This window comes from Rhinolophus ferrumequinum, chromosome X, assembly GCF_004115265.2.
Source record: "Rhinolophus ferrumequinum isolate MPI-CBG mRhiFer1 chromosome X, mRhiFer1_v1.p, whole genome shotgun sequence".
Classification (NCBI taxonomy): domain Eukaryota; kingdom Metazoa; phylum Chordata; class Mammalia; order Chiroptera; family Rhinolophidae; genus Rhinolophus; species Rhinolophus ferrumequinum.
In genome coordinates this window covers 52500589-52524682 of record NC_046284.1, presented here as the reverse complement: position 1 = coordinate 52524682, position 24094 = coordinate 52500589, and the positions used below count along the sequence as shown (strand labels likewise).

At 37.3% G+C, this 24094-nt stretch overlaps 1 protein-coding gene across 4 annotated transcripts in view; it reads right to left on the bottom strand.

Moving 5' to 3' along the window:
* Positions 1-13344, bottom strand: part of ZMAT1 (zinc finger matrin-type 1) — a 51346-nt gene extending 38002 nt beyond the window's left edge. For all 4 annotated transcript variants that reach the window (XM_033103896.1, XM_033103910.1, XM_033103904.1 and 1 more), the window contains exon 1: positions 13041-13344. In XM_033103896.1, coding sequence (XP_032959787.1) covers positions 13041-13320 — 280 coding nt within the window. In that variant the 5' untranslated portion in view covers positions 13321-13344. The remainder of the gene's footprint in view (positions 1-13040) is intronic.
* Positions 13345-24094: the final 10750 nt, after the last annotated feature.

Below are 24094 nucleotides of genomic sequence, written 5' to 3'. Positions count from 1 at the left end.
AGCTGCAATGTATTCTGCCAAAGTTTATTAGTTTATTTAATAGGGTATAAATCACAAAATATCAAAATTTTGCTTGTTATTTGGCTATTTAAATGAAAAAGCTTATACTCCATATACTTTCATGGCAAAATGTCAATTATATATTAAATGGATAAAAATTACAGAACAATAAATATAATACATCCAATTCCCAACGCTAACAAAAATTAAATATATACCACATATCAAAATATGGAAAATATAAATTAAATTTAAAAGTGGTTAACTTTGAAAAGTGGGGCTACAAAAGGAACAAAGGGAGAAAACTGAACATTTTATTCTCTGTACAACTGTCCTAATTTTTGCAAAAAGCATGTAGGACTTTCTATTTAAAAACCTTTAGGGATTTATTTTAAAAGTTATGTTGGGTATCTTCAACTAGGCTTAAATTTCCGTACCACTGTATGAACAACAAAATAAAAAGGCTTACTTTAAAAATTGCAGAGTTCAAGAATAACTGTAATTAGGAACATGTCAGAAATGACTTGATGAAAAGTTAAAAATTTATCCCTATAACATATAATATCTCTTCTGAATTATTTTTTAAAATGTAGGATTTATCTAACTTTGACTCTAAAATCAGCATGGTAAAGAGTTTAACCAAAATGTATTTCAGGACTTCCCTTGTTTCAGAATTAAACACTATATGCCATCTGAGCATAGTGGTAAGTTCTTGAACTTACTATTAAAATCTTTAACAATAAGGTAATATATTGTGGTGGCAATATAACTTACTACAGAAGGGAAGTTTCTTTTAAGAAGACAAAAGGAAACTACTAGACATTCGAGAATTCCTAAAATTTAACACTCATGTCTTTCCTAGATTAACCTTTAATTCCAGACTTCACCACTTCCAATAATCAAAGTTTGAAATGACACTCGAGTTGGGAACTACCAAGGATGAGTATTTTAACTCAGCCTTTCATTACAGGTTTCCCAGATCATTTCCATGAAGCCCATGAAGTTACTGGTGCCCCTATAATTTTTCCTTTAAAATGGGATTGCCTAGACTTAATTGCCTTTAAGTAGTTTCCTCAAACAAGTTCTTGGTCTCTTTATCTTTGTTAAATGTCATAATATTCCAGGCTCAAAATCACAGCCATTCTTCTCTCCAGCAAATCACAGTTTCAAATCAAATCTAGCTTATAATGTTATTTCATATCCATCTCTTTCTTTTCGTTTCCCATAACACTACCCTAGTTCAGGCCCTCAATGCCTTTGGGCATCATTTAGCTTTATTGATATTTACTGAAGTTAGTTTCAAAGTACTACGGTAGACATTTTGGAAAGAGATAAGAAAAAAAATGAGCACTTATTGAAAGCCTTTTATATGTCAAGCAAAATAACTCTAACAACTACCAATTTGTACAGGGATGCAAAGTACAATATAAGGAATATAGTAAATAATATTGTAATAAATATGTATAGTACCAGGTGGGTACTAGATTTATTAGGGGGAATCACTTCATAAATTATACAAATGTCCAACCATTATGCTTTACTGCTGAAACTAATGTAAAATAATACTGCATGTCAACTATAATTGGAAAGTAAGAAATATATAAATAGAAATTTAAAAAATAACTCTTTCACTTTTAGTTCTTAAAACAAATCTGCAAGGTTAAGTAGCATTTCCCACATTGTGAAGGTCAGGAAATTGGGACTCAGTGAAATCAAAATAATTTGTCACATGTGTTATTTGGTGGAGCTGAAACTTAAAAAACTTTGCCTTGATTTTTTTCTATTATACATACATAATTGTCCCACATGTTAGAAATGACAAAGCAAGTGAATAATTCCTAACCTCAAGGAATTTACAACTTAGTAAGGAAGATGTGTATAGAAAGAACTACGAAGTGTGATGAAACAATATGATGAATGTTTAAATAAAAAACATTTATTACAGTAAAAGACACATTGCTATTAACCCCCCTCAAAATACTCCCCCTCACTTCGAACACAGATGCCCATAGTTCTTGCCACTTTCTGAAGCAGTTCTCAAAGTCCTGTTTTGTGAGTGTCTTTCGTTAATCTGTCATGGCTGCCTCGACGTCCTGCATAGATTCAAAACATTTACCTTTTCATGGTCATTTTGACTTTGGGGAAGAGCCAGAAGTCACATATTGCCAGATCCAGTGAATAAGGTGGATGAGGACACACTGTAATGTTTTTGACAGAAATTGCCATACCAGAAGCATGTGTGACACAGAGCCTTTTCTTTGTGATAAAAATACAGTGAATGCTCCTGCCAAGTGCCATACAACGGAAAGGCAGGGATCTTCAATACGGGATGCAGCGTGTCAACCTTAGTGTGTGACAAGTTTCAACTTGTTCCATGCAGTCAGGAGTGAGCTACGGTTGAGAGAAGATGTGTTTTATTTATTTTTATTTTCTTGGAGGGGAGGATCTAATAGTAGTTATTATTAAACTTTTAAAATATTGACTTATTTACAGGCTCTTGGGTTTTTAAAATTTTTATTAGTTTCAGGTGTACAAAACAACGTAATAGACATTTACACCCCTCACAAGATGTGTTTTAAAGTGTGCTGTAAATCATGGATCATGAACAAATGCATTAACATGAAATAGGCAACGCTATCATGACAACGCTGTGTGTCACACATCACTTCTGGTACACGGCAATTTCCATCATGTAAAAACATTGTGGTGTGTCCTCATCCACCTTATTCACCGAATCTGGCACCGTGCAACTTCTGGCTCTTCTTCCCCTAAGTCAAAATGACCATGAAAAGTAAACATTTTGAATCAATTCAGGACATTGAGGCAGTCATGACAGTGCAACTAAAGACACTCACTTAAGATGACTTCCAGAACTGCATCAGAAAGTTGCAGGAACGATGGATAAGTGTGTTTGAAGCGAGGGGGAGTATTTTGAGGGGGATTGATGGCGATATGTCTTTTATTGTAATATTTTTTTAATTTAAATATTCACCGTATTTTTTTATCACGCCTCATATGATCCCAAGATCAAAATGTCATAAGAGCTATAAGACATAAGGTACAGTGGGTTCCTGCTGAGGAGTTTGGGGAAAGCTTTCTAGAGGAGAACAGGTTTTAAACTAAGTTTTAAGAGATGTGTAAAATTCAGATAAAAACAGTGAAATAAAGGTATTTGGTGGGGGGAGACAAGAGGATGAAGGACACCAACTGAAAGCTTGGAATGGGGCCAAACCATAATTGGCTTCATTAGGGCATCTGGATTTAATTCTGCATTCAACAAGGCAATATGGTAACTTAACATGGGAATATGAGTTAGGAATCAGTTACAGGCAAGAGGTCATGAAGCTTGAACCAGAAGAGGGCAGCAGACACAGAAAGAAAGGAATGAATATAAGAGGCATAGCTATCAAAACCAGAGGGTATGAAAGCCTGAGGTTAGAACTTGCTATGAATATGACAAGCCTTTAGATCCATTACACTTAACCTTAAGCAATGTTGTTCCTGATGCGAGAAGCAGAGCTTTGACCTTACATGCAATAAATTCACCTACAATTACTTGTCAATGGCAAATTGTGGGTGTAACATAATAAACGTGTGGATGTTCTGACTTCAGTGTATCAAAAATTAAAATACACAAAAATCTGAAATGAAAAAAGAAAATATTAGAGTGAGGATGCACATTAAAATGTACTTAAAACATGATTAAAGAAAATAAATAAAATGTCTTTAAAAGGATTTATCCTCATTTTCTTTAAATAGCATGCTTTCCTAATCAATTTAAATATGACTCTGAGAGGTGAACACACAATGTGATATATAGATGATGTATTACAGAATTGTACACTTGAAACCTATGTAACTTTACTAACCATTGTCACCCCAATAAACTTTAATTTTAAAAAAAGACACCCTCCTTTAATCTCTCATCTTGATATTCAACAGTAATAAAAAATATTATAATTATTGTTTAAAAAAACTACATTCAAAATTTCAGGAACAAATCTCCATGTAAAAGTCATTCTTAATCAGAGTTTCACATCAAATTCACATACACAGCTTTTCAAAATCATACATGCTGAATTAAAGTAAAAATCTCTGTGGTTAGTCCAATCCACCCACAAGTGATTCTGATAATCAATCATGTTGGGAATCACTGCCCTACAGGACAGGCTCAGATCCTTACACATAATGACTGTCCAATATCTGTTTGATGACTGAGCTAATTTATATAAAGGTCTCGTCACCTAAAATGATACTTATCAAGCTAACTGTGCTTTAGTCTAACCTGAAGAGATTTTTTTTTTTTAAGAAAGGAAGGAAAAACGGAAGAAAGAAAAATAGAATATGCCTTGGCACTACCTCAAATCCATTTAAATCTCCAGGGTTGAGGCCCAAAAATCTTTGTTTTTAAATAGGGTCCCCAAGGAATCTCTTAAACAGCCAACCTAGTGATCCTAGTTCAACCTTCCACTAAGGTAGTTCTCAACCCTGGCTACACATTAAAATCACCTATGTTGTTTTTAAAACATACCAGTGTCCAGGCTCTACCCCAGGCCAATTAACCAGAATCTCTGGGAGTGATTCCCAGTCACAGTTTGTTGTTTGTTTGTTTTGTTGTTTTAAAGCTTCCCAGGTGATTCTGTTACACAGTAAAGATTGAGAATCATTGTTATCTTTTTAGTAACCAAATTTTCATGTGTTTTTGTTGTACTGAAATCTGTTTTCTTAGAACAGGGTGTCTCAATCTTTAGTGTGCATCAGAATCACCTGGAAAGTATGTTAAAAGAGATTACTGTATCCACCTCCAGAATTTCTGATTCAGTGGTTCTGGGATGCAGGGCCCAAGAATATACATTTTTAAAAAGTTCCCTGGTGATGCTGTTGCTGCTCTTCACGGGACCACACTTTGAGAACCACTGTCTTAGAGACTTCACTGGTCCAAGTTCTATTCCTTGAAACAGGGTAAGTATAATCACTCTTCTAAAATGGCAATCCTTACATATTTTAAGAGAATTGTTGTTCTTTATGCCTTCCCTCCTTTAGCCAGTTTGTGAATTCATCCCAGTTCCTGTCATGCAGCATGATTTCAAGTCCCCTCACTAATTTGCCTAAATCCGTGCCTTTCATAAAGTGTAACATAAACACAATCACCCCAATGGGGGTCACTATAACAACAGACAAGTAAAATGAGATCACCACTTTATTTTTTAAATGATGGAGAAAACATCACCTTAACCATTTTTAAGCGTACAGTTCAGTAGTGTTAAGCATATTTACCTCCTTATTTTGAATATTCCTCTTCTATTAATATAGCCCAAGACAGCTTCACCATTTTTTGGTGGTCGCATCATACTGTTGACTCATGCTATGCTAACTTTTGACTAAAATATAAGCTTATTTTTCACCTGAAGCTACTTAAACTCTGTCCTTCCAGGACATAGTTATATAGAAACTTTTGTGAACCCCCAAACAGGCCCAATATAAATTTATATGTATCCCATTTACCTAGTTAAGAGTCTACCAATCATTCCAGCCTCTCAAGATCTTTTAAATCCTTAATCTGCCGACAGGAGGCTTTTGGAAGGTGGCTTTTTACTGAGAACAATTACATATATGATGGGGTATTGGTTTTCTCAGGCCACTCATACAATCAAATTCTCCTCAGGCTGCATTTACCCTAAATTTGACATGATTATGATGATTTCTACTTTCTAAAGGCGATGCCTGAGGCTTGGGGAGGTCAAGCAATTTGCCCAAAGTCACACACTTAGTATCAGAGCCAGGATTCAAACTTGTCTGCCCAAGATTTCCCTGAGAGCTGGTTTTTCAAAAAGGCCAAAGTCTTGAATGAGAAACTTCCTCTCTAGATTTGGCATATGTAAGAAACATACGTGATTCACAAAAGACACTAAATAAATTTTCCTTTAGACTCCCACTCTACCCTATTTGAGACATGATGTTTAGATTCCCAGAAATGAGAGAGAAAACTGGTGATAGTACAGATGTTTTCCAGCCTGTCTGGGGTCGGGGGAGGCCTAGAGGGCAGGCCAACCTCAAAGGAGGAGATATTAAATTAGGTGTCAGGTAAGCAAATGACATTGGCTGTGAGGAAGGTGGCTGAGACAGGAACTAATGTTTAGTGTCACTACATGCCAAGAACTAAAGTAAGTGTTCTTGCAAAGAACTGGGGCTTAGGAGCTCTTTCTGGTAGGAATGGGGACCAAGGTATATGTGAAGAAACTCTGGGATTCCTCTCATTCCTTCTTTTCTTTATATTTTCTCCATGTCTTTTCTCTTCCTTAACTAGTGAGAATATGAAACAAGTGCACGTATTTTTAATTCTTGGTTGTTAGATATGGGCTTATACTGATTCTTAATTCCAAAACCACTAAGAGTTGTAAAAAACACTGCAATGAGAGAGACTGCATTACAGTCTTTATTCTGCTATTAACTAGCTGTATGACTAAGAACATATCAAAACCTTTCATATTTCCATTTCTAAAGTTTCTTTTGTTCTTGACAATATATGGGTTGATCGCCACCAATGGGAAACGTATTTTAGATAGGAATGTATACAGAAGCAAAATTTTGGTGGGGTAGTTACAGAAGGACCCAAATATCTTAGCTGCTTCCAAATAATAAGTCTATCAGGAAACACAAAAAATTATTTGAAGTTTTAAGCAGGTATACAGTTCATCAGACCTCAAGAGACTAAAATTCAAAAGGTCTCAACATTTCTTCCCTACTCCTCCATTATCTGCATTTCATTGTCTATGTACTAACCCTGAAGCTAGTTCTCTCAGAAGTATTTCTTTGCAAATCCACACACAGCGTTTCTACTACCAAGTACAATGTTTTAGTCATTATAGCTAGTATCAAAAAGAAAACAAAATAGTATTATTTTGGTTATAATTTAGGTGTAAGTGGCTCAGTTTTCTTCCCTGACCAAGAAAACCAAATTCATGGCGGATTCTTGCATCTTTCAATCTAATTTGGTTAGAAGTTTGGAGAGCTAGCGTTAAAACATCTAACTAGATTACACATTAGAATATCCAATGACAAAATACTGAATTCTGTGAAGTGTGTCTTCATCTCTCATCTTCAGCAAATAAACTTCTTTGAACATGAGAAGATAAACACCTCCTGGTTAATCTTAGGCATATTTTACTATTCCCAGCATAGCACTTCTCAACTGTTCTTCATTCCCTGACCCATTTGAATTCTGTATGCTATCATGAACTTGGAAAAAAAAAGATACATGGAAAACAAGATTTTATACTCAGAATCAAAACTCAGCTTAATGCAGCTTGGCAGTACAATCTCAATGATGCAATGGCACTCTCAGCTATGGACTGGGATACACTGCCTTTGAAACATACAGGAGTTTCTGATGCTGATACCATTCCTTTGTGTTTTAACTTAAAACAAAAGCAGTGGGGATTAAGGAAGTACTATCAAAAACTAGGTTCAAAATGGGAAGAGAACCTAAGTCTGAAATGGAGTGAGGGCTTACACTAATAGGATATGCAAAAGATAAAACCAATATTTCATGCATGGTCCTCTTTACACTCAAGAGTATGAGGGTAAAATTTCTTTGCAGTGCTGTGCTCTATGGCCACAATAAACTGTCCTTTCTCAGATTTTCAAACGTTAACAAATTAAGTATAACTTTTAAATATGTTATTTTCCAGAAATTAGACACACCAAAAGTTCTTTGGAGCAGAGAAATATGGTCATATAACAAAACTGTGACCTACAGGTACAGAGTTTCAGTTTGGGACGATTAAAAAGTTCTGCAGATGGACAGTGGTGAAAGCTGCATAACGTGAATATACTTAATCCTGATTTGAATGTACTGAATTTCACATTTAAAAGTGCTTAAAATGGCCTTTTTTACATTATGTATATTTTACAAAAAAGTAAACTAAAATATTGGGGGGAAAAAGACAAAAGCACCTTCTTCTCCCTGAACCAAGGCATGAAGGGCAGTTGCTCCACATCAATCCTTCACTTTTGGGGAACTACATGAACAAATAATAAACCTTTGTTTTGCTACTATGACTCAACAATCCTCTGTTGAATATCATTTATGAGGGTTATTTCAAATAAACGAGTGGTTTGTAACAAATTATAAATGATATCTGATAAGAGAGTTCATGTATTCGATGCTCCTACATTTGATTCTATTTATAATACCTCTGGCTTTAGCCTTTGGTAAGAAAATGAATCAACCAATTTTCTATTAATGAAAGTGTTTAATCTCTTTATTTCCTCCCTACAAGAAATGTTTACATGACTTGAAAATATAAAACTTTCATAATAATTTGAAATGGTGGAAAAATTATGACCTATAGCATTGGGTAGCAGGAAAAAACTAAGCTTTTTAGTTGGTCAAACAGATTCAAATCCCATCTCTACCCATAACTATATAACCTGGAGCAAATTATTTAACTACTTTGAGCCAGTTTTTTTCATCTAAGGAGTACAGAAATATAATGTCTGTCCAGAACGTGAATATTAAAATTTAAAAAAATGATTAACGCATGTAGGCACTTGGTAAAGTTGCTTGTTTACTAATCCAGAAGCTTTGAACTTTCTACTTAATATTATACATAATCATCTTATTTCAGATCAGAGTAATTTTAGAGATCATCTAGTCCAGGGTTTCTCAATCTCAGTATATTATTGTTACTTTGGGCCAGATAATTCCCAGTTGTGAGGGGCTGGTCTATGCATTGTAGGCTATTTAGCAGCATCCCCAGCCTCTACTAACTAGAAGTTGGTAGCATTCCCCAAGTGTGACAACCGAAAATATCTCCAGACATTGCCACATGTCCCTGGTGGGGCAAAATTGCCTCCAGTTTATAAATGATTAAGCTTAATGTCCTCGTTTCAAAATGAGGAAGCTAAGGCCCAGAGAGGTTATAGGAAGTAAAGCACTGGGGAAGCTAAAATTTAAAAGATATGATTCTAGTTTCAGGTGGATTTGGACCATGAAGAAAATTCCAGTAGTCTGGGGTAGACATTAGTAACAGCAGAAGAGGTTCTTAAGTCAGTGAAATGCAAATGTGAGTGCTAATTATTTAGATTGTACAGACTTGGGTATTACTAAAATCCCGTTGATATAAAAATATCCAATACCTTTAGATATAACCTCCCTGAAATATTTTTGAAGAAAACGGATTTTTTAAAACAGCTGATTTGACCTTTGCAATCTTTTAATACCATCATAATCTTAGGAACGAATGAGCAGAGCTCGACACTAAGTTATAGGCAACTGTGGAACGGACAGTGCTATCCTTGCCAACATGTTTTAACTCTCTTTTTTCCCTAAAAGTCACACACCCCCATTGAAAGAGTTTTCAGAGATATTAACTGTGCCAGAAATAAAGATCTGTACCTGACAGCATTGTGAACACTCATAGCTATAATGCTATCTAGTTATCTTACTTTCTCAGGTTATAAGATTAGGACCTCACCTTTGAGTTTGGCAAATTTTGGTTATTTTACACAGATTATCACAACGAATAATAACAATAATAATAATAAAGGCTTTCCCATGGCACATTTACAATTTCAAAATACAATGGAACTAACAAAACAATTGGGAGTACTAGTTATATGTTTAATGTTTACTAAGTCCTTGACCTTATAATCATAAGTATTCTGTGGCTAGCTAACTCAGAAGACATGCTTGTGAAAAACTGAATTCAAATCCTGTTTAAATCCATTAATTTACTTGATCCCATGAAACTACTTTGCATCAGAAAGCCGCCATGCAGTTCATTCCAACCGGTTGGTAAATGTGAATGGATCTGCAAGACTGGTTTCAGGTGGAGAAGAATCAAAGTTCATATGCTAAAAGATATGTGATGAATACAGTAGGGGGCATGCTTAGTCAATATTTTCACATATTGACACCTAATAAAGACAAAAGGTCAGAAACTAAGAAATGGTCATTAACCTATTTCCAAAGATCCCCACCCTGCCAAATGCAGAGAATTAAAAATTAATTCTAACAGTTTGCTACTTATTCTTCCTAGATAGCAACAGATTTATAATATAATGTGTTTTAGTGTGCTTATAGTATATAAGCCACCACGGGCAGAGCATAGATTTATAATAAAAAAACAGAACAGTCCTGATGGTTTAGGAGTCTAACTAGTTATATTTAAAACTGTATTTTCCCCAGTTATTTATTTATTTATTTTATAATTTTACTATCAAGCACTACTTTGAGCTCCTTAATATAGCTGTGTCTAATTCGTCTTTATATTCTCAACACTGAGCACACTGAGCGACACACACACACATACAGGTGCTCAATAAGTTTTTCCTGAATAAATAAAGGAAAGGTTATTAGCTAGGTTTTCTTATGGTGGACTTGCAACTTGACTGAATATGGAGACAAAGGAAAGCCTTGTTCGATAATTGCTATGCAAAGTGTTTATTTCTGTTTTGATTTTTACTATGATTTATATCAGGGACATCGATACTGGGTGAAAATTCATTTTTGAGCCATTTAAACATTTTTTTAAAACTTCACTGAATGAAATATCAAATGTCCTGCAAAATCTCATGACTCCTCTTACCATGAATCCTGCGTAGGTATGTGTCTTTTCATATGTCTGTTCACGTGGTATTTCTTTCGCTTGTTGTTTTGTTTTTAGGCTGATTGCCCAATTTCCCATTTGTAACCTTTGAAAGCTTCTAATCTTCCCTGCTTTGCAATTTATAATCTCCACTGACATTTGCTCATTACCAACCCAAAACAGATGAGATCCTCAGGAATGTTAGCTATCCTTGAAAATGGATCAGCAAATGCTTTAGCAAGCCACTTTTAATGGTCCTATCTGGTGTGCAATTGTAATAATTAGAATCTTGATAATTATTTTGCCACTTTTTAGAGCAATCTCCTAACTCAGGTTAAAAAAAAAAAAAAAAGATATTGGCACACCACCAAGCAACATTTTTCTCTATTCTTCTTTGTCCATTATCATGACTGGCAACAATTTATGGCCTTTATAAATACCTAAATAAAAATATTTTGAGACTTAATAGTGTTTTGGGCAGTGTATCAATGCAGAACTGCAAAATCATGCTTCATACTTTCAAATCTGAATGAATCAACTTTGGAGTCTGGCTAGTCCAAAACCTCTATTTCAGAAATGCCAAAACCCAAATCCAGGAAGCTTGGGATCTGTTCAGCTGAGGTCACCTAATTTAGCAGATAAACTAACACTGTACCAGACTCTACACTAGGGCTCTCCTCATTTTACCAACTAGCAAACAGTACAGACAGGGTATTGCTGCTACTTTGGGAATTTGTATCTCTTCAAGCTGTTAATACTTACATATATTCAAAAATACTGTAACCAAGCCAGGGACAGAGCCAGGCAAAAAGCCATTTTCTCCATGAAACACTAGTCTTAAACCTTACTGTGAAAAGGCCATGAGAGATGAATTTAATTGTCATCTGGACCACCTACCTATAACATTGTTCTGTTCTTCTTGCTGGTTATATAAAGTTTAGTATAAAAGCGAAAAATCCAGATTTCATATTTTCATCCCAGAACAATTTACAAATCCAGGATGACTGAAAACATTATCTTTCAAAGGTTGCCTTCAATAAGAGTTAATGAATAAAAACATCATATTACAGTGTATTTCTAATTTCCATATTTAGTGACATTTATGTAATGCGCCTATGACACATATTGTAAGGGACTTTTTTTACTGCTTTGCCTTTCCTCCAAAGTGAAAGGTGTGAAAGGATATGGATAGCACACTAGGATGTATTATTCAAGATCACTTCTTTAGGTATATAAATGTTGAATAACTGTGGTGTGCACCTGCAACTAATATAATATTGTATGTTAGCTATATTTTAATTTAAAAGAAAATCAGTTTTATGGGGTAATTTTAATGGGGTGTCCTAAGAAAAAGAACTTGAAGTATTCTACTCTATTTTGGCGTCCACCATCTTTCACTTTGGAGGCAGGTTAGCAACATAAGGTAACACAGTGAATACTGGAATACGAAATTTACGATGGCAAAAGACTGAGATCTTGTCCAGTGAAATCGGTTTCAACCACCTAAGAAGCACTTCTAAACGCTGCTTTAAAATACATTTCAATGGCAAATTTTACAGTTTGCTATTAGTAGGCTATTTACAAGTATATAATACTTTGTGTGAACTAACACACTCATACTGAAACAGTCAAGAAATGTTAGGCGTAATGTGTTGGTAGGTAAAACAGCACTTAATAAAACCAAAACCACCTGAAAGATGGGCCCATAAACCTTGCTGTACAAGGTCACACCCTCAAATAACCAAAGAAAATTCTCCAAAGTGATTCCTGAAATCTGTGCTTCTGCCACGCTCTCTTCCTCTGCGTTCCTCAGTACAACTCCCTCCTCCACCAGACCCTAGGATGCTAAAATCCAATAGATCCTACTTGAAAGCTCAAGTATACACTCTAGCCTCCCCAAATACCTAACCTCTTCTCTTTAAATAATGCTACTGCCAGTTTCTACACTGTAGGATGCTGAATTTCACCAAAGGGGGTTTTCCTCCCTCTGATTTCTTTGGCCTTTCCTCTTTTGATCTCTGCCCCCTTTTGCCTTCAGTCTTCTTCCCTTTCCCTCATCCTCTGGTCCCACGGCACTTGCAACTTGCCTCCTCTTTTATGAAATCAAACCTCAGCTTCCTAGAGCATACTAAGGCGCCCTGGCTGGGAGAGAAATTATGTGGGGTTTTTTTTTCCCCTTCAAACTCCTGTCTTGTGAATACCTGCAGTTCCTTTTCCTGGGGGGGGGGCCATCCTTTTCGGGGAAGTAGGAAAGCCCCTCTCGGCTTCAGTCCATCTTGCACACTGTGGGATACTACGGTGGGGCGGGGCGGGGCGAGCTTGGCCTTAACTGCGCCACAGCAGGTGGGGGGTGGGGCGCTGGCGAACCGCGCCCAGTCCAATCTCGGGCTGACTGGAGAGGCAGCGAAGGAGATGGGGACGCCCCCACACCCCGGGACGGGAACTCACCTTCTCTGAGGCAAGGGCGGGTGTCTACTTTAAAACTACTGCCCCCCCTCCCCGCCGCCGCCATAGTGGAGCCGCCAGAGCCGCCGCCGCCGTCGCTACAGCCACCGGCAGGCGAGCGGGCAGAGGTGGAGGTGGCGGAGGAGGCAAGCACAATCACTGCCGCCGCCGCCGCCGCCGCCGCGCAGGCGGTGGAGGAGGAGGAAGAGGCGGCAGAAACGGTAGCTTCCTGAGGGGAAGACTCGGCAGCCAGCAGTGTGACTGTACTCCGCGCCGCCGCCATCGCAGCGAGGCGCGGACAATTGCATTTGCGCCTCGCTCCCGTTAAGATCCTTTAACCCCGCCTTCCTCTTAGCTCCGCCCCCTTCGCCCCTCTTTTCCTCACTTCAGCTCCAGCCTCGGTCTCGCTCCTACTGTACGCCAATAAGAACGCTTTAGACCCGCGGGCCGCCTCCCCCCTCCTCCCCACTGCTTGGCGTCAGGTGCCTCCCTTGGAGAGGAAGCGAAGACGGCCAAGGGCAAAGGGCAAAAAGCGCGGGATGTAAAAGCACGTGGACCTAACACACTGAGGCTCTCCCCTTGGAGGAGCTTATCTAAAACCAGTTGAAGGAGGAAAGAATGACTGGAAACCAATTGATTCCACCTCCAAAGTATCTGTAAAATACATCTCCTGTATTTCTTATAGCCTCAGAATACAGGAATAAGTGGCATCCTTAGTTATGACATATTTTCACCGAATGGAAATATGTGATAGTCTTGTGCTTGTCTATCAAACTACCCATCTAAATTGAAATAAAAACCTGGGAATCTGGTTCCCAACCAAAGAACTAGAATATTACTGATAATTTAAATCTCCTCACCATCTTTTACCTAACTCCCCCAAAGAAACCAATATCTTGACTTATATTTATTATTTCCATTCTCTTTTTAAATATATTCTTATCACATAGATATATGCCTAAACAATATTGCTTAGTTTTTTATTGTTTTCAAATTTCACAAAAATCTATGTCTTTTCTAGGTAGCATTTTGGGACTTGTTTCTTTCCCTAAACATTTTGTTTCTAAGCTTTTATCCATATAGCTGTAGTTCATTTACTGTCAATGCTATATAATATCCCATCCATTTCTCTGTTATTTCGGAATGTATCCTGGTACATCTGTGTAAAAGTTTCTTTTGAGTATGCTCTCCTTTCCACTCTCACTTGCATTGCCCTATTTCAAGTCTTCATCATCTCTTTCCAGAACTATTGCATCTATCCCACGGGCCTCCTTTCCTCTGATTTCAATCCCTCCAATTTATTTCCTATCATTTATCACTAGCTCCCTAATGCATGTTGGATAGTCAAAGGTCACAGCTTTGCACTGTTTCCCTGTCCTCATGTCCTTCCACTGCCCCCACCTCACCACTCTTTTACTTTATAATTCAGCAATATTAAATCTTCTTACAGACTCCTGCAAAGACTATGTTTTTTTCATGATGCAATGTTATTGTATATATTGTTCCCTCTTTCAGAAGTGTCCCTTTCCTTACTTTAGGCACCTGCCTAGTGAGCCTCTCTATCCCCCTTGAAACCGACATAACACATCACTTCCTCCAGGTAACCTGTTCTATCCCTGCTTAGACTTAATTCCACCCTCTCTGTGCTACACCTATATCTTGTGCATAGAAGAGAGGCACATAATACTGTGTGCCTCTCTTCTCAATAACCTGGGACCATTTTGAGACAAAAGACAGCTTATTTCATTTTCGACTCCTCATGCTCCAGAATAGTAAAGTTCTAGGGCAAAGGTTGCAAACCAGTGGACCTTAGCCCTAGGTCCCTAAGTCCCTAGATATAGACTGCATATATGTTTTGCTTAACTGCACAATTTTTTATTTACTTCCTTGTCAACATTTGAAAGTGGAATTTCATGCAAAAAAAAAAAAAAGTCTCATAAAAGCATTTCAAGATTTGACACTAGTGCTGTGCATTCCTGACTGGCAACAACTGGCTGGTGCTGAATAGCAAATTCAGAGACTTGGAGTGCTGGGCTCTTAAGAACATATCTCTAGATTGTTTTTGTTATTCAGTAATTTACCCAAGATTATGTGAGTCATCGGGTGGTTTCTCTAATTTTCTATCATGGCATCTGTCCCACTGGCCTCCTTTCCTCTAATTTCAATCCCTCCAATTTATTTCCTATCTTTTATCACTAGCTCCCAACTACTTGTTGGATAGTCAAAATTTACTATCTGTAAATCAGTGCAACATTTACTCATCAAAGAAATTAATTAATAAGTCATGCACAAGAAATATTCCACTGAAATAAAAAGGGAGTGTAATTTCATTACTTCTAATATGGGGGGAAGGAAATCCCTCAAAAGCATTGTGTCTCAAAATATGAATCACAGTCCACATTTCAAGAACTATTCAATCAGAATCTGAGGAATATGCATCACTCAAGATTCTGTCAGCAAAAAAGAAACGGCACTAAGTATTTCAAACAAAAGACTTTATTTTTTTTAATTTATTGGGGTGACAATTGTTAGTAAAATTACATAGATATCAGGTGTACAATTCTGTATTGCATCATCTATAAATCCCATTGTGTGTTCACCACCCTAGTCAGTTCTCCTTCCATCACCATATATTTGATCCCCCTTACCGTCATCTCCCACCCCTCATCCTCCTTAACCTCTGGTAACCACTAAACTATTGTCTGTGTCTATGAGTTCTTGTTTCTCATTTGTTTGTCTTGTTCTTTTGTTGTTTAGGTTTATATACCACATATCAGTGAAATCATATGGTTCTCTGCTTTTTCTGTCTGACTTATTTAGCTTAGCATTATACTCTCAAGATCCATCCATGTTGTCACAAATGTTCTTATATCATCTTTTCTTACCGCCGTATAATATTCCATTGTGTATATATACCACAACTACTTTATCCATTCATCTAGCGAAGGACATTTTGGTTGTTTCCACGTCTTGGCCACCTGCAATGAACATTGGAGCAACACGTGTCTTAATGTGTAGATGTTTTCAGATTTTTTGGGTAGATACCCAGGAGAGGGATTGCTGGGTCATATGGTAATTCTGTTCGTAATTTTTTTGAGGAACCTCCACACTGCCTTCCATAGTGGCTGCACCAGTCTGCATTTCCACCAACAGTGTATGAGCGTTCCTTTTTCTCCACAGCCTCTCCAACACTTGTTACTATTTGTCTTGTTGATGATAGCCATTCTGACTGTAGTGAGGTGATATCTCATTGTGGTTTTAATTGGCATTTCTCTGATGATTAGTGATGTTGAGCATTTTTTCATATGTCTATTTGCCATTTGTATGTCCTCTTTGGAGAAATGTCTCTTCAGGTCCTCTGCCCATTTTTCAATTGGGTTGTTTGTTTTTCTCTTGTTGAGTTTCATGAGTTCCTTGTATATTTTGGATATTAGCCCCTTATCAGAGGCACTGTTTGCAGAAATCTCCCGTTCAGTTGGTTGCCTCTTTATTTTGTCAATGGTTTCTTTTGCTGTTGAGAAGCTTTTAAGTTTCATATAGTCCCATTCGTTTATTTTAGCTTTTACTTCCATTGCTTTGGAGTCAAATTCATGAAATGCTCTTTGAAGCTAAGGTCCGTAAGTTTAGTACCTATGTTTTCTTCTATGCAGTTTATTGTGTCAGATCTAATGCTTAACTCTTTGATCCATTTTGAATTAATTATCGTATATGGTGACAGATAGCAGTCCAGTTTCACTCTTTTGCACGTGGCTTTCCAATTCTCCCAGCACCATTTATTGAAGAGGCTGTCTTTCCTTCATTGTATGATTTTAGCTTCTTTGTCAAAAATTATCTGTCCATATTTATGTGGTTTTATTTCTGGGTTCTCAATTCTATTCCATTGGTCTATGTGTCTGTTTTTCTGCCAATACCGTGCTGTTTTGATTATTGTAGCCCTGTATTACAAGCTAAAGTCAGGGAGTGTGATACCTCCAGTATTGTTCTTTTTTCTTAAAATTGCTTTGGCTATTTGGGGTCTTTTGTGGTTCCAAACAAATCTGATGATTTTTTGTTCTATTTCTTTAAAAAATGCCATTAGGATTTTGATGGGGATTGCATTAAATCTGTATATCGCTTTGGGTAATATGGCCATTTTAACTATGTTGATTCTTCCAATCCATGAGCACGGAATATCTTTCCATTTCTTTGTGTCTTCTTCAATTTCTTTCAAAAATGTCTTAAGGTTTTCAGCATATAGGTCTTTCACATCCTTGGTTAAGTTTATTCCAAGGTATTTTATTCTTTTTGCTGCAACTGTAAAAGGAATTGTTTTTTGTATTTCTTTTTCTGAGATTTCATTGTTAGTATATAGGAATGCAATGGACTTTTGTACGTTGATTTTGTACCCAGCAACTTTACTGTATTTGTTGATTGTTTCTAATAGCTTTTTGGTGGAGTCTTTAGGGTTTTCTATATATAGCATCATGTCATCTGCAAAGAGTGACAATTTAACTTCTTTATTCCCAATGTGGATGCCTTTTATTTCATTCTCTTGTATGATTGCTCTGGCGAGGACTTACAACACTACGTTGAAAAGCAGAGGTGGTAGGGGACAGCCCTGTCATGTTCCTGAACATAGAGCAAAGAGCTTCAGTTTTTCACCACTAATTATGAGATTAGCTGAGGGCTTGTCATATATGGCCTTTATTATGTTAAGGTATTTTCCTTCTATACCTATTTTATTAAGTGTTTGAATCATAAATGGATGTTGTATCTTGTCAAATGCTTTTTCTGCATCAAATGATATAATCATATGATTTTTGTCCTTTATTTTGTTTATGTGATGTATCACATTGATGGATTTGCGGATGTTGTACCATCCTTGGGCTCTCGGGATGAACCCCACTTGGTCGTGATGAATGATCTTTTTAATGCATTGTTGTATTCAATTTGCTAGAATTTTGTTTAGGATTTTTGCATCTGTATTCATCAGAGATATTGGTCTGTAGTCTTCTTTTTTTGTGTTGTCCTTACCAGGTTTTGGTATCAGGGTAATGTTGGCCTCATAAAATGAGTTGGGGAGTACTGTCTCTTCTTTAGTTTTTTGGAAGAGTTTGAGCAGGATTGGTATTAGATCCTCTTTGAAGATTTGGTAGAATTGACTAGTGAAGCCATATGGTCTTGAACTTTTGCTTTTGGCAAGGTTTTGGATGACTGATTCAATTTCGTTACTGGTGATCGGTCTGTTTAGATATTCCAGTTCTTTATGGTTGAGCCTAAGAAGGGTATATGTTTCTAAGAAATTGTCCATTTCTTCTAGGTTATTGAATTTGGTGGCACATAATCCTTCATAGTGTTCTTGGATGATCCTTTGTATTTCTGTGGTGTCCATGATAACTTCCCCTTTTTCATTTCTGATTTTGTTTATTAGTGTCTTCTCTCTTTTTATCTTAGTGAGTCTAGCCAAGGGTTTGTCAATTTTGTTAATCTTTTCAAAGAACCAGCTCTTTGTCACATTAATTTTTTCTATTGTCTTTTTGTTCTCTATTTCATTTAGTTCTGCTCTGATTTTTGTTATTTCCTTTCTTCTGCTGATCTTGGGTTTCACTTGTTCTTCTTTCTCTAGTTTTTTAAGGTGTAACATGAGGTTATTTATTTGGGATTTTTCTTGTTTCTTGAGATAGGCCTGTAATGATATAAATTTCCCTCTTAAAACTGCTTTCGCTGCATCCCAAAAATTTGGTAGGATGTAATTTCATTGTCATTTGTTTCTATGCATCTTTTGATCTCTCCTCTAATTTCTTCTTTGTCCCAGTCATTCTTTAAAAGTATGTTGTTTAATCTCCATGTATTTGTGTTTTTTCCTGCTTTCTTTTTGCAGTTGATATACAATTTCAAAGCCTGTGATCAGAGAATATACTTGGTATGATTTCAACCTTCTTAAATTTGCTGAGGCTGATTTTATGTCCCAAAATATGGTGTATCCTTGAGAATGTTCCATTTACACTAGAAAAGAATGTATAGTCTGATGTTTTAGGATGAAGTGCTCTATATATGTCAATTATGTCCATTTCATCTAATGTGTCATTTAGGGCTGCTATTTCGTTATTTCATTTCTGTTTGGATGATCTATCCATAGCTGTCAGTGATGTATTTAGGTCCCCTACTATAATTGTGTTTTGGTCAATTTCTCCCTTTAGTTCTGTTAGAAGTTGCTTGGTATATTTCGGTTCTCCCTGATTGGGGGCATAAATATTGATGACTGGTATGTCTTCTTGTTTTATAGTCTCCTTTACCATTATGAAATGTCCATCTTTGTCTCTTGTTATCTTTTTCACCGTGAAGTCTCTTTTGTCTGATATCATTATGGCTACACCTGATTTTCTGTGGGTACCATTTCTTTGGAGTATCAATTTCCACCCTTTCACTTTGAGTCTATGCTTGTCCTTGTAGCTGAGATGTGTGTCTTGGAGACAGCATATGGTTGGGTTTAGTTTTTTGATCCAATCTGCTACTCTGTGCCTTTTTATTGGTAAGTTCAGTCCATTTACATTTAAAGTGATTATTGATATGTGAGGATTTCCTGTCATTCTATCTTTAGTTTTCTGGTAAGGCTGTGTCTCCATTGTTTCTTTGCCTTTTTGTTGTTGTCTATTATTTCTGTATGGTGGTATTCTATGATGTTTCCCTCTGTTTCTTCTTTTATTTCAGTATATATTTCAGTTCTGGATTTTTCTTGAGTGGTTACCCTTAAGTTTAAGTAAAAGAAAGTTTGATATTTAGAGCATTCCATTTTCCTTAGCATGCTTACTTTCTCCAATCCCATATTCCGGTTCAGGCCTTTACTCTCCCCCTTTTTATGTTTTGGTTGCCAGAAATTGTCCCTGTTGATGGTGGTCGAATAGCCTCCTTTAGTATTTCTTGTAGTGCAGGTCGTGTATTAGAAAATTCCCTCAGCTTCTGTATGTCTGGAAAGGTCTTTATTCCTCTTTCATATCTAAAGGATATCTTTGCTGGATACATTATTCTTGGCTCATAATTTCTCTCTTTCAATAGTTTGAATATTTGGTTCCACTCCCTCCTGGCTTGTAGAGTTTCTGCTGAAAAATCTGATGATAATCTAATGGGCTTTCCTTTGTAGGCTACCGTCTTCTTTTCCCTGGCTGCCTTGAGGATTCTTTCTTGTCGTTGATTTTAGACAGCTTCAATACAATGTGCCTTGGAGAAGGCCTGTTGGGATTGAGGTAATTAGGTGTTCTATTTGCTTCTTGGAGTCGAGGGTCCAGTTCTGTCCACAAGTTTGGGAAGTTCTCATCAACAATTTGTTTGAATATATTCTCTGTTCCCTTCTCTCTTTCTTCTCCTTCTGGTGTGTCCATTATTCTTATATTGCTCTTTCTGATGGAGTCAGAAAGTTCTTGTAGAGTTCTTTCATTTCTTTTACGTCTCAAGTCTCTTTCTTCTTCCATCTGTGTAATTTCCAGGTTTCTGTCTTTGATGTCACTGATTCTTTCCTCCATCTGGTCAACTCTACTACTTAAGCTGGTTATTTCATTCTTCATTTCTTCTATTGAGTTCTTAATCTCCAGAAATTCTGTTTGGTTCTTTTTTAAAATTTCAATCTCTTTCGTAAAATGCTCGTGTTGTTCTTTGATTGTGTTTCTGAGTTCATTAAACTGCCTTTCTGTGTTTTCTTGCATCTCGTTGAGTTTTTTCAGAACTGCAATCTTGAATTCTCTGTCATTTAAGTCACATGTTTCCATATCTTTAAGTTCCTTTTCTGGAGACTTTTCACTTTCTTTCTGAGCTCTCTTGTTGCCTTGGTTATTCGTGGCAATTACTGATTTATTATTTCTCTTCCTAGACATCTACAGGAGTGCCTTCTGCAACAGGTTGATAAGAAGAGGTCTTTCTTTTGTTTTCCAGTACTTGTTGATAGAATGTTTTATTGTCTCTCCGACTGCAGCCTTTTATTTCTCTCACACGGTAGTGCTATGTTTTCTCTGCACTATTCCTGCTTCTCACACAATGGGGGGATTTCCTGAGAGACGGGCATCTCCTCGGTTAATCGTTCTCTTAGGTCACAGGGCGCAGTGTCCGTGTGGGTATGCGAAGAGCTTTTGAAGTTCCAAAACTCTTCCTACACCAGATTCAGAGCCCATATGTTTCAGCAGTTCTATTTACTCCTGCAGGGATTTGCCCAGATAGGTGGGGCCAGAGGTGGGGTGAGTTGTGAGAGATGGCCCAGAGCAATGGCGCTGAACACCACCACAGCCAGTCCTGCTTCCACATCTCCCTCCCCTCTGCCGGAACTAGTTGGGCTGCAAATCTTTGTCTGCAGTCCACAGTTCTCAGAACAGCAAATATTCTGTTCTTTTGATCTGACACTGCTACACTTCCACTTCTAGCACAGGGCAGGTGGGGGCGGGGTGAGCTCTGGTAGGGTAGGGAGGGTGCGGCTAGTCTCAGTGCCTAAGGCTTCTGTTCTCCGTTCGTCAGTGAGGGCTTAAACCACTGTTTTCAGCCTTCTTCCCTCAGGCTTTTCTCCGAGGTCTCTGCCGTGAGCGTTGGGTTCAGCCGTGTTATATTCTGCCCCCTCAGCCCTGTGGGCCATAAGCGGAGCCCTAGCAGTCCGAGTTCTTCCCTCTCCCGCAGCTGCGGTAGTTCCAGGATGGTCAGAGCTCGGAGCACTGAGCTAGGTCTGCGTCCTGCACCCTCGGGGCTCAGTCTCCACACTTCTCCCTTCTGTCCTCCCCCACTTGCACGATTCGCCCACCTTTCTGTGAATTCAGTAGTGGGCCTCTTCTTCTTGCCTTTCTGCTGTGCAGGGAGTCCTTTGTGGAGTTATTGTTCGATTACTTGTAAATTCCAGGGGAGCTTTACAGAGGCTCACCTTACGCCGCCATTTTGATGATGTCTCTCAAACAAAGATTTAATATGAGGAATCGGGTATTTTAAAAAATCAGAAAGATTAAAGGACTAAAACTCAGGGGACTTTTCCAAATATTATCAGCTAACACTGGGAAGCCTTGCTATGCTCTGTCTTGTTTTGCGGAAGGTGGAAATCTATCAATTACATTTCCCAGACTTCCTGGCCAGCAGGATTCTGAATATTGTCTAGGTCCCCCCGATAATATACATTTATATGATATTTTAAAACAGAATGGAGATAAAAGTCTTTCTTTTAAAAATATTTTTAAGTACAGCTAACATACAATATTATATTAGTTTAAGATGTACATCATAGTTATTCAACAGTACCCACCTAATACTATACATAGTTATTACCATATTATTGATTATATTCTCTATGCCAAAGATGTGACCACCATGATAAGTCCAGCAACCATCTGACACTACCATGCTATCACAATATTAACTATATTTCCTACGCTGTACATTATATCCCCAAGACTTGTTTGTTTTATACCTGGAACTTTGAACCTCTTATTCCCCTTTATTTTCTCCCTGCTTTTTAAAATGGTCAATTACAGTTGGCATTCAATATTATTTTATATTACTTTCAGGTGTACAGCATAGCAGTTAGTCATTTATATACGTTACAAACTGATCCCCATGACTAATACCCACCTGGCACTATACAGTTATTACCATATTATTGATTATATTTCTTATGTTTACTTTACATCCCCATGACTATTTTATAACTACCAATTTGTATATCTTGTTCCCTTCACCTATTTCCCCTTCCCCCACCCCCTCTCTTCTATAACCCTGAAAAATCTAGTACCCATATAATACCATACATATTTATTACAATGTTATCGACTATATTCCTTATGCTATACCCTACATACCCAAGACTGCTGTGTAACAACAAATTTGTACTTCTTAAATCTCTTCCACTTTTTCACCCATGCCCAATGACCCTCCCATCTAGTAACCATCAAAATGTTCTCTGTATCTAGGATTTTGTTTTTGTTTAATTTGTTTGTTTATTTTGTTCTTTAGATCCCACTTATAAGTGAAATCGTATGACACATGTCTTTCGCTATCTGACTTAGGACACTCAGCACAGCCCCCTCTAGGTCAATCCGTATTGTTGCAAATGGCGAGATTTCATCCTTTTTTATGGCTGAGTAATATTCCATTGTACATATATATATATATACACTCTTCTTTATTCATTCATCCATTCAGAAACACCCAGGTTGCCTTCATATCTTGGCTGTTATAAATAATGCTGCAATGAACATATGGATGAGCTCGTCCCCTCAAAGAAACATTTTGGGTTTCTTCTGGTAAATACCCAGAACTGGGATTACTAGATCCTTCTTTGTCTCTTGTTATAGTCATTTGAAAGCCTATTTTGTCTGATGTATGTATTATTACCTTAGCTTTTTGTTTGTTTGTTTCCATTTTCATGAAATATCTTTTTCCATCCCTTTACTTTTGGTCTGTGTGAGTCTTTCAACCTAAAGTGAGTCTCTTGTAGGCAGCATACATAAGGGACTTGTTTCTTATCCATCCACCTCCCCTATCTTTTGATTGGAGCATTTAATCCATGTACATTGAAAGTAATTGTTGGTAGATATGTAGTTATTGCCATTTTGTTATTCATATATATATTTTCATCTTAAAGAAGTCCCTCTAACATTCCTTGTAGTACTGTTTGGTGGTGATGAACTTCTTTAGCTTTTTCTTCTCTGGGAAGCTCCTTATCTGCCCTTTGATTCTAAATGATAGCTTTGCTGAGTAGAGCAATCTTGGTTGTAGGTCCTTGCATTTCATCACTTTGAATATTTCCTGCCAATCCCTTCTTCCTGCAAAGTTTCTGTTGAGAAATCAGCTGACAGTCTTAGGGGAGCTCCCTTGTAGGTAACTAACTGCATTTCTCTTGCTGCTTTTAAGGTTCTCTTTGTCTTTAACCTTTGGCATTTTAATTATGATCTGTCTTGGTGTGGGCCTGTTTGGGTTCATCTTGTTCGGGACTCTCTGTGCTTCCTGGGCTTGTATATCTATTTCCTTCACCAGGTTAGGGAAGTTTTCTGTGATTATTTCTTCAAATAGATTGTAAATCCCTTGTTCTCTCTCTTCTCTTTCTGGTACCCACATAA